Below are 11,047 nucleotides of genomic sequence, written 5' to 3'. Positions count from 1 at the left end.
TTTCTTATCACTGTCGGTGAGCTGACATGAGTGACTTTTGAGTGGGCCTATCTTTTCCTTAATGTTACTTCTGTATACCTGAAAGAAACTCTTTGGGTTGCTCTTGGAATCCTTTGCGACTTTAACCTCAAAATCTCTTTTTGCTTTTCTTAATCCATTTTTTTATTTCATGCTTTAATTGAATATATTAATTACTTAAGTGACCCTCTCCTCTTTTGATTCGCCTGTAAATGCCTCTCTTTTGACCAGTGAGGTATTTTAATCTATTGTTTATCCATTTTGGATCATTTTTGCTTTATCTAATTTCTCTATATAGAACATAAGCTGTCTGTGCAGTTAGAACTATGCTCTGAAAATCGTCATATTGTTAGTAAAATGACAAAAGTGCCACTAACGTGACTTTTTTTTTGGCACAATAAAATGTCAGATTAGTTGCATTTGTGTCCTTTTACTTAACATATTGTTGGTAATTCTACCAACATTAATACACTCTTCATATTGGCAACCATCACCACCCACCTGGCCTATAGTCAAGTCATTCCAGTTCAACCCACCCAGGTAATTTTGCAGTCTTGCGAAATCAGCCAAACGGAAGTCAGGGACAGAGACTTGATTGTTGTTATTAGGGTAATTCCATGATATATTGAAAGTGAGTGATCTGTGATTGCTTTCTCGAAGCTCATTAACCTCAAGATTATTAATTGATTCCTTGTTGGCAAGATTATAATCATGGGGGAGCGCTGAACCCGTAGGGGTTATACAGCACCTGTGGAGGAGGGGGGGGAGATGAAAGGTATTCAGGCCTAATTTAGGGAACTGGAGCACAGATCCAATTCCCTAGATCAAGGGCCCCTCACCAGCATCAAGGAACTTCCCTTGAGGGGCTTGTGGGCAAGAACCAAGTCAAGCAGGCTATTTCCTCTAGTTGTTTCTGTCACAAACTGTTTTAAAAAGCAATCCTGAATCGTATCAAGAAAATCGTTCGACTCCAGATTTCCTGTCACACTGCTCCAATCAATTTGACTAAATTTAAAATCTCCCATTAACACAACACTTTCATATCTAGACGCCTTATGAATTTCGTCACATAGAAGCTTACTGCGCTCCCTATCAAGGTTTGGGGGCCTGTAAATCACACCCGAAATTAATTTTTACGACCCTCAAGAAACTGTAGCCAGATTCTGAGTCCGACGCTTCTAATTTTATATCTTGCCTAACGCAAAAATTCAAATTATCTCTGACATACATCGCGACTCCACCACCCTTCCTGTTGATCCTATCAGTGTGGAACAGTTTGTGGCATTCAGAAGGCATTTCTCTATCTTTCAGGTTGAACCAGGTCTCCGTTGCAGCAATGATATCCATGCTACCTGCTCATGCAATTAATCTTAGCTCATTTATCTTATTTCTTACATTCCTACTATTAATATAATAAACCTTTAAGGAATTAGTCACTCGCTGTCCTCTTCTGTCTCTCTTGTTTGTTGACCAGTTGCTGTCTTTACTAGCAACTTTATTATGAATATTTTTTACACATTTCCCTGAGGTATCCTGGTAATATTTGCTGTTTTCAACCTTAGTGCTGCAACCTGACTATTTCCCACACACGCTCTTACCTCTATTTTCTATCAGTTTAAAGTTCTGGACAAGTCAGAAATGGCCCCCTCGACCGAGCTGGCTAATGCTACCACCCCTGCCTGAGAGAGATATACCCCATCCCTTGCATACATATCATGTTTGCCATAGAAATTGTCCCAGTTACCAATGAATGAAATTGCAAGTTCCCTGCAGTACCTGTCTAGCCAGCAATTTATATCAAGTGCCCTAGACATCTATTCATTGCCCACTCCCCTTCTAGGCAAGATGCTACATATGATTGGGATCCCTCCCTTATTCCTAATTAAATCTATAGCTGGTCTGTACTTATCTAGCAGCTTCTCTCTCCTACCCTTCCCGATAGCATTTCCACCAGCACTGAGACAGATAATGGGCTTGTTCTCATTACCTGACATGATATTATCTAACCTGTTGACCATGTCATCAACACCAGCTTCTGGGAAACATACCTTCTGCCTCACCTTCCTATCTCTATTAAATACAGAAAGCACAGTCCATATATCTTACCTGTGAGTCACCCACAATAAGAATGTTTTTACCTTGATCAGCAGGGGAGTTAGTGGTACCTTTAACCTCACTAACCACTGAAGTACACTCGTCCCAGAGAACAGAATCGATTTCCTACCTTCAGATTTTCTCTATTAACCTTCCCTATCTTGATGCTTCTACCTGAAGTGGGAATCACTTTCCACTTGAAGCAGCTGCCACTCTCCAACTCACTGCTGGTAACTTTTTCCTCCACCCATCTTACACTCCCTCCCAAATCCATCTAGGCGAATTTTCAACCTATTTTCTCTTCGAGAAGTAGAACCTCCTTCTTCAACACTTTAACCTGAGATTCTAAAACACTACAGGAGCAAGCCAGGTGCTCTATAACTCTCCACACAAATCCCCCACACAACTTGGGACAGAATAACCTCCCGTGACCACTGACCTCAGCATACTGACATACTAATGGCTGGATTATATAGCTCCTTCTCTATGATTTAATTTGACCGTGGCAACCATGAGGAGAGAGAGAGAGAGAGAGAGAGAGAGAGAGAGAGAGAGAGAGATAGCAAGCAGTGTTGCATGCATGTCATAAGTTTGCTGTTACCTGTAGGCGATTTTTGGGGAGTCATCGCCCCTGCGTCCCGTCCCCAGAACACGCCTGCCAGAGCTTCTGAACAACAGTGACACAAGTAAGACTGAAGTGTATGTCTTGATCTGTGAGATGTGCACTAACCTGTTTTTTTACGCATTACTCCTGAATATAATGTTTTCTGTGGGGTGATCATTTATTTCACATATATTTCTTGTTATATATTGATATATCAGTTTTCGAACACTAGCTAAAGAACCAATCACACCTGCTCTAGGATTGTCCTGGTCATAGCTAAAGCCAGGACAATACTAGATAACACACTGGCCCTTCAAAGGGGGCTATCTAAAAGGGCTTGGCATGCATGGAGCATGCCATGCATGGGGCGTGTCATGCATGGGGCGTGTCATGCATGGGGCGTGTCATGCATGGGGCGTGTCATGCATGTCAGCAGTAGCGTGATGGGACGGCCTCATCGTGAGTCAGGCCTCGGCGCCAGCGACAAGATAATCAATGGTCCCCTTAGTTGCCACACACCATGATTTACGACCCCCCATTGACAGATGTTATAGTTTGAGAAAAACACGGGCAGGGGGGGACGTACAGAAAAAGGCAATCATTAACTTATTAAGTTGAAGATCTCGCGCAGGGCATGCGGGTCCCCGTCAGTGCGTAATCTTGGGGAGCGAATTCGAAAGTGATTATGATAGTAGGGAGGTGGAAGAGTACTGGAGGAAGAGCTGAGGTCTAGTGTTGTGGTGGAGATCACTGAGACTAGTGGCGTAGTGTTGTGGTGGAGAGCACGGAGGTTGGTGGACTAGTAGTATTGGTACGGTCACCACCGCCAGACAACAGCAGTTCCAGGGTTCAGGAACCGCTGGATGTACCCGTGGGTGATGTTCGCGGCTAACAACAAATTTCAACACAGGTCAAGAGTGACGAGGGAGGGGGTTGGACACCGTGCCTGCTGAATTATGACACAGGTGAGGGAGCTGGGTACATGCCACAGCCATGGTTGGCACAGTGACGAGTGCAACAGTCTGAGCACCACGCCCGCTGCCCAGTGCACAAGCTACAACTATTGTTTATCTCATCTGCTATGATTTTTTAATGAGGAAGCGAGTGCTGAAACTGAGGCCAAAGTCAGGATAAGATAGTGCTGAACCAGAAGATATGAAAGAAGCACAAGTGGAGAGTAAAATAAAGCAAAAGTAAACAGAAGATGACTTGCTTACACTGTCACGATGACTAGTTGACACTGACACAGTGACTGATTTACAGTGACGCCAACGCATGGCAGTGATATAACCTGGTTCCGTGATCACCGCGTCCAACTTACAAGACTGAATTACAATACAATAGCTGGAACAGTGGTGGCCTGGTGGCTAAAGCTCCCGCTTCACGCACGGAGGGTCCGGGTTCGATTCCCAACGGGTGGAAACATTTCGACACGTTTCCTTAAGCCTGTTCGCCTAGCAGCAAATAGGTACCTGGGTGTTAGTCGACTGGTGTGGGTCGCATCTTGGAAATAAGTTAGATAGTCCTCGATGACGCACTGACTTGGGTTATCTTGGGTGGTTAAAAATCCGAACGAAATTTTATCTTAACAGTTCAACAAGTCCTGAAACACATTGAGCTCACTGCCGAGTACAACACTTCGAGACGGAGCCAAACTTACTCAATTTACTTTTCCAGTTTTTGAGTTGTGACTTAAACATTAAGCTTGATTAGTTAGTACAAGTTTGAAGTGTATAAATGGTGTTCTGTTGGTCTGAAAGTGGTTTTACAATGCAGATTTAATGGTATTCCAGTAGTATTATGACGAGCTTTTTAAGCAGCCTAGTCTGTCCTATTTAAGACATTTCTAAACTCGGATATCCCGTAAATTTAAGTCATCCATAGCTTAGTGCTAGTGCCTTCGGTTCACCATCGAATACAGGGAGTTCAGTATTAGGGCGGTAGGGACACGAGGCTATGTACTTACATCTGTCGTCCTTGTTTATCTAGCAGTAAATAGGTACTGACTTAAGGGGTCTCATCCTGGGTGGGGAAGAGGTGGTTATGTACCACACGGAAGACTGGGTTTTGAAATGAATTGAGGTAAGCTAACAAATATTAATCTGTAAATTAAATAGTGTATAGAAATAATATACTAGTGGCCAAAATAATGACTAATATGCATAGAGCCCAGTAAGAGTTCGAACCTTCGTCTGAGTACGATGCGTCAGCGGCGGCAGCTGGAAGCTGATGAGACGAAGCCTTCTCAGGTTACTGCACGGAAACCTAGCCAGAAGGAAAAAAAAAAAAGTTCGATAACCACAATACAATAGGTATCCCCTTTCTGGGAATACCCAACAACCACTATACAGTAGGTATACCCTTTCTGGGAATACCCAACAACCCAGTAGGTATCCCCTTTCTGGGAACACCCAACAACCACTGTACAATTGGTATCCCCTTTCTGGGAATACCTCATAGGAAATAACACAAAAATAAAAAAAACTGTAAATGACTAAAGAAAATATCGAGAAGAACAAATTTATTGTTAGTTTTGGCTGTACTGAGAATTAAATACAGGTGACGTTGTGATATTAATGCGAAGCGCTAAACCCGTGCAAGTCATTCAACACAAGGAGTGGTGGAGGCTCCACCACTCCTTGTGTTGAATGATTTGAATCACTGTGTAATGAGGAAATATATAAGAAGGTTGTAGGATATAGGAACACATGACAGGATAAGAAAAAGAATATAAGAAGATAATGAAAGATATAGTAAGATAAAGAAGATTACGACAGGATAAAGAACATTAAAACAAGTTGAAGAACAAACAATTCAACTGCTTAGTCAGCCTCAGTTGCCTTACACATGAGGCGGGTGGAAATTAGCCTCGTTGGTGCTAGGCTGCCCGCTGCCTCACACACCCATCACAGCCTGCTGGATCAACTATGTACAATATGTACCGAACCAGTAACGTCTGGATTAATATCTTTTTGTTATTATCATATTCTTTTCTCCTTCTTCTTCTTATTATTATTATATCATCATCGTCTGGTAGTGCGGTACCAGTAAGGGTCATACAGCGCTTTATCCGAGGAAAGGAAGGGTTGCTTTATTGACTAGGATCAAGAGTCCCCCTAGCACCAAATTAAAGCCGCACTTTTAATAACTGCTTAGTAAATACAGGTCGGAGAGTCTTGGTCTTATGGTGATAATGAAGGCCTGTTGTTCATCAAGGTTAAGTCTTCACTTCTTATCATGTCTCTCCCTCACTCTAGCAAGTTATGGAAGTTTTCTGTTTTTTTTTTTTTAAGTTTGCAAATCAACTAAATTCACTGGCATAGTTCATTCACAATACGCTGAAGGTTAAGGCTGAATTGTACCTGTACAGAACCAGTACTTCACTAGGACTATTAAGGGTCTGTCACCTGTACAACACCAAACACTACATCAGAATTATTGAGATTTCATGTGATCTGTACAACCTGAATGACAACACAATGGTCTCTAAGACATTGAGTGAATATAGACTAGAGGAGACGAAATCTCGAAACAAACTGCACGTAGCCCGAAGAAGAAGAGGAGGAGGAGGAAGACTACTGTCAATACTGTTGACTTGATAAAGCGCTGCACAGAGCGGCCACGTCTCAATAAAGGTTGTTTTGTAATGTGTGTCCTTCCAGTTACAACACTAGAGTGACTGGAAGAGTCCTTACGAAGGCTGGGATTGAACAACCATCAACCAGAGACCTGCAACACAAGGACACTTGAACCATCAGCCAGAGACCTGCAACACAAGTACCTGGAAGAAACAGCAACACTAACGCTATTTTCGTCACCACTTGCGGCATACATTATTATCAAAACACCTGCTTTAAATAAGGCAACAATTATTGAAGCCAGAGTTAGACATAGTTATAAAGGCCCCAAGGCATTTATCACTTATTGTTTAAAGTTGTATGAAACTCAGTTGTATGTCTGACTTCTTTCTTCCACTGGCAGCGGTGGTCAACGGGCGTGGACCTGGCGGTGAGGTGCGGAGTTTGCTCCGAGGTGTACGAAACGAAGGTGCGGGAACCCCTGGTGCTTCCCTGCGGTCACACCTTCTGCCGTGTGTGTCTGTCCAGTGTGGAGGCTGCCAGATCTCTCTGCTGCCCCTCCTGCAGGAGCACCCACCCCACCCTCCTCACACAACACCTCCCCGTCAACTACGCGGTCCTCGACCTCTCACAACAGACCACTGACCTCCAGGTATTCTCTCTCACGTGTTGCACTTGTAGATGTTTACTTCTGTTAACAAAAACATCTACGATGTTTGTTACTGTTGTTAATGTGCGTTGAAGACTTAGATCTGTTAACATTTATATGAAAAATATTTCTCTTGTGTATTTAAGACTTGATTTCTGTTAACGGCCTTATCAAAGTTGCTTACTGTTATTTGTGTTCTTGAAGCATTATTTGACGTTCTCTAACAAACATAATGTTTGGTGGTGGAGATAAATATTTCCTCGCAGTCTAGAGCAGTATAGTGCAATTTTTTTTGTAAATGCGATTGAAAAAATACATCCAAAATTGCATGGAAAGGCTTTCATAGTAGGTGTTATTCAATTTTCGAAGCACTTTATTCAGTCGCATTTACAAAAAATCACATTGTCTAGAGGAGCTTTGTAAGAGTTGTGTCATGTTCACTGGGAAGCGCATAAGGGCCATTGAGCACCTGGAAAATCAACCTGTAAAAACGGAATCTGCACTGAATTTCCACTTTGCTCTCTGCAGGTTGAGCAGCACGGCGTGTGCAGCATCCACGGGGAACAGCTGTGCTACTGGTGTCGCCAGTGCGCTGTGCTGGTGTGCGGCAGCTGTCTTCTGCACCAGCACCTGCAGCAGGGACACCGCGTCCTTCACGCGGTCGATTTCATCCTGGAGAGGAAGCAAGCCATCCAGACCCGCGTGCAGCACCTGCAGGCAGCACTGAAGGTGAGCAGCAGCAGGACAGTGGCCTGCCTGCACCGCTGCGTTGTCAACCTCGTCTGGCTGTGCCAGGAGAGCAAGAACCTCTTCGATCTTGACGCAGAACTCTTCGAAGTCTCCTCAGAGGCCAAGAACCTGACAGACGTCGATGCTGTCCTGTTATCGGAAACCAGACTGCGTAGTCTCTGTCCTGGGTGGATCTCCCAGTGTCGTCCCCTAGGAGATGAGCTGGGTGACGCAGGGGATGACGCAGAGGGTGCTGACGAAGGTGCTGAAGCTGTAGATAATAGTGGTGAGGCCGGTAAGGGCGATACACAGCCTGTATTTAAAGGCAGTCAGGATGATGCGAGTGAAACGATAGGTGGAGGCACTGCAAGTGCAGGCAGTGTGAGTGGTGGTACTGTAAGTAAAAGCAATGTGAGTGATGGGGGAGGTGTAGGTAGTGACGATGTAAGGAGACGTACTGTAGATGGTGGCACTGTAAGTGAAGGTAGTGTAGGTGACACTGTCAGTGGAAGTGGCAGCGGCGTAAGTGCGGGTAATGTAGAAGGTGGCACTTTAAGTGGAGGTGGTTGTGACAATGTATGTGAGGCTGGCACTGTAAGTGGAGGGGGTGGTACTGCACGTGAAGGCAGTGTAAATGGTGATATTGTTAGTGGAGATGATGTAGGTGGTGGTACTATGCGTGGCGACGGTGCAGGTGGTGCAAGTGATGGTACTGTAAATAAAACTGGTATACGTAGTGACACTGTAAGTAAGGTTGGTAGTGATACTGAAAGTAAGACTGTTAGTGGCACTATGAGTAAGGCTGATAGTGGCACTATGAGTAAGGTTGGTCGTGGCACTGCAAGTAAGGCTGGTAGTGGCACTGCAAGAAAGGCTGGTAGTGGCACTGCAAGTAAGGCTGGTAGTGGCACTGCAAGTAAGGCTGGTAGTGATACTGAAAGTAAGGCTGATAGTGGCACTGCAAGTAAGGCTGATAGTTGCACTGTAAGTAAGGTTGGTAGTGGCACTGCAAGTAAGGCTGGTAGTGGCACTCCAAGTAAGGTTGGTAGTGGCACTACAAGTAAAGCTGGTAGTGGCAGTGCAAGTAAAGCTGGTAGTGGCACTGCAAGTAAGGCTGCTAGTGGCACTGCAAGTAAGGCTGATAGTGGCACTGCAAGTAAGGCTGTTAGTGGCACTGCAAGTAAGACTGGCAGTGACACTGCAAGTAAGGCTGATAGTGGCACTGCAAGTAAGGCTGGTAGTGGCACTGTAAGAGGCCACGTTCAAAGCAACACGATAGGGAGCGACTCCGTAGCTGCAGGTGGCACTGCAAAAGATGACATCACTGGAAACCGTCAGACTACAAGTTCTGTTTCTACACATACATCAGTAAATGCTGCTGTTGCTGCTGCTGCTGCAGGTGAAGTTGCAACTAGCAGTGCTCCAGGTGCTGTAGGAAGCAGCGCTGCGGGCCTGCTGCTGCTGTGGCCTCTGATATGCCGCGCAGTGAGCGCAGACGGGAGGCAAGCAGACATAAGACGTGAAGACAATTATCTCTTAGTGTCTCCGCTCTCGCATTGTCTCACTCAGTCTCACCTCAGCGTGCAGGTAAGAATACATTGTCTGTTTTTTTCGTATATTCCATTCCTTCTCCCCCACATAAGCGAAGGGCGCTTATGGTCACATTTATGAAGAGATTCAGGGTAACCGGGTTAGCTGGACTTGAGTCCTGGAGGTGGAAGATACAGTGCCTGCACTCTGAAAGGGCGGTGAGGATGTTGCAGCTCTGGGGAAAAGGGGATCATATTGAGTAATATAGAGTAATACATAGAGTAATATTAAGTAATATAGAGTATTATAGAGTGGAAGGTAATCAGGTTTGATCTAAGGAATGGCAAGGTAGATCAAGGAATAGTGTTTAGTTTCATCGTCTCGGTATTTTATAGCATATCTCTTCTGATTGAGGTTAAAAACATTAAAGCAAATATAACTTCAATAGATTTTTAAATTAATTACACTTTTTACATTTCATTTTTCTTAACCGGAATTTAACTTTTGCAGCTGTCTATGTTGGAGAGTTTCGTGGAAGCGGCGAGTCCTCTTGTTTACCTGGAGGTAAGTGCTAGCCAGCACTACCTGGGCAGACTGGTAATCCGCCTGTGGCCTCGTTTACGTCGAGCCCAGCACTTCAAGGCTCTCTGTCTGGCCACCCTCGGCCCCTCCTTCCTAGGCTCGAAGTTCGAGTACGTGGGCAACAGAGGAAGACCTGGAGAGTATATAGTCGGGGGAAGCTACCTGGTGCCTGATCCATTTGGAACGTCGAAGGGAGCCTGGCTAGAGACGCGGTGTACTCGCGGGTTGATGGACGATCTGGAATGGGGCGGTGACTTCGTGGGAGAGGAGCGGGAAGGTCTGTTGCAGGGGGCGGGAGGAGGTCATCCCGAGTACGACTCTCTCTTCTGCATCTGCAGTAGAAGCGAGCCAGCGGGCAAGTCGCAGTGCCCCTTCGGTGAGGTGGTTACTGGTATGGAGGTGGTGAGGGAGGCGGTACTGCACGACCCTGTGTCTGACCTCACAATAACGGGGTGTGGTCTCCTTGTTCCTGATGTCTGACCTCACCATCGTGTTTCATATAACCATAATCCCATATTACCTTCTCATAATGTCTCACGTGACCATAATATTTCTCACCTCTCCATAATATGTCTCACCTCTTCATAGTATGTCTCACTTCACCATAATGTCTTACCTCGCCATATCATGGTTGACTCCATTATATCCTGGAGGATACTTCCTGTGACATATATTATTCAAAAACTTTTACTTTGTTACCACTCAAATAAAATTACTACAAATTTTTTTTATCGTTAATCATGTTAACCTCACTTTTCTTTTCTTTGTCAGTCAGCACAAATTGATTTCTAATTCACGTAGTAAAGAAAAAAAATGACTTTGATACAGCAAAGTGTGATCAATAGAATCAACTGGAGACACATCTGAGAGTCGTCATCACTGTATTAATGGTATACAATACCATTAATACAGTTATGACGACACATGAGTAAGACACATGTGCAGATACTTGGCATAAAAAAACGCGACGGTCTGGAGTTTTGAGACTCTCTGACCGCGGGATCAAACCCCACCCGTGGTATGGTTTGTTTGTAATCGTGTCATTACGATTTCGTGAGTCATACTTTGTATGTGTGTCTTTTGAAGATCACTCGACAACTACTGACATTCAGAGTGGGGAAACAGAACCCGCTTTTTTCTTTTACTCTGACCACTTTTACAGTTTAAGAACTGGTAACCTCCTTCAGCTCATTTTAAAGTCCAGTCCAATCTAAGGTACACTACCATCCCCCAGGATGCGACCCACAACAGTTGACTAACACC

The 11,047-nt window shown here is 44.5% G+C and overlaps 1 protein-coding gene across 1 annotated transcript; it reads left to right on the top strand.

Moving 5' to 3' along the window:
• Positions 1-249: 249 nt before the first annotated feature.
• On the top strand, positions 250-10,510 carry LOC128686455 (streptococcal hemagglutinin). Its single transcript, XM_053773386.2, has 4 exons — positions 250-3,681; positions 6,698-6,946; positions 7,472-9,259; positions 9,713-10,510. Exons 1-4 carry the CDS (start codon positions 3,673-3,675, stop codon positions 10,262-10,264), a joined length of 2,598 nt encoding a protein of 865 aa, XP_053629361.1. The 5' UTR covers positions 250-3,672; the 3' UTR covers positions 10,265-10,510.
• Positions 10,511-11,047: the final 537 nt, after the last annotated feature.

The sequence above is a fragment of the Cherax quadricarinatus genome, chromosome 17, assembly GCF_038502225.1.
Source record: "Cherax quadricarinatus isolate ZL_2023a chromosome 17, ASM3850222v1, whole genome shotgun sequence".
NCBI lineage: Eukaryota > Metazoa > Arthropoda > Malacostraca > Decapoda > Parastacidae > Cherax > Cherax quadricarinatus.
Note: the sequence above shows the minus strand (reverse complement) of the source record. Positions and strands in the feature narration are given on the sequence as shown.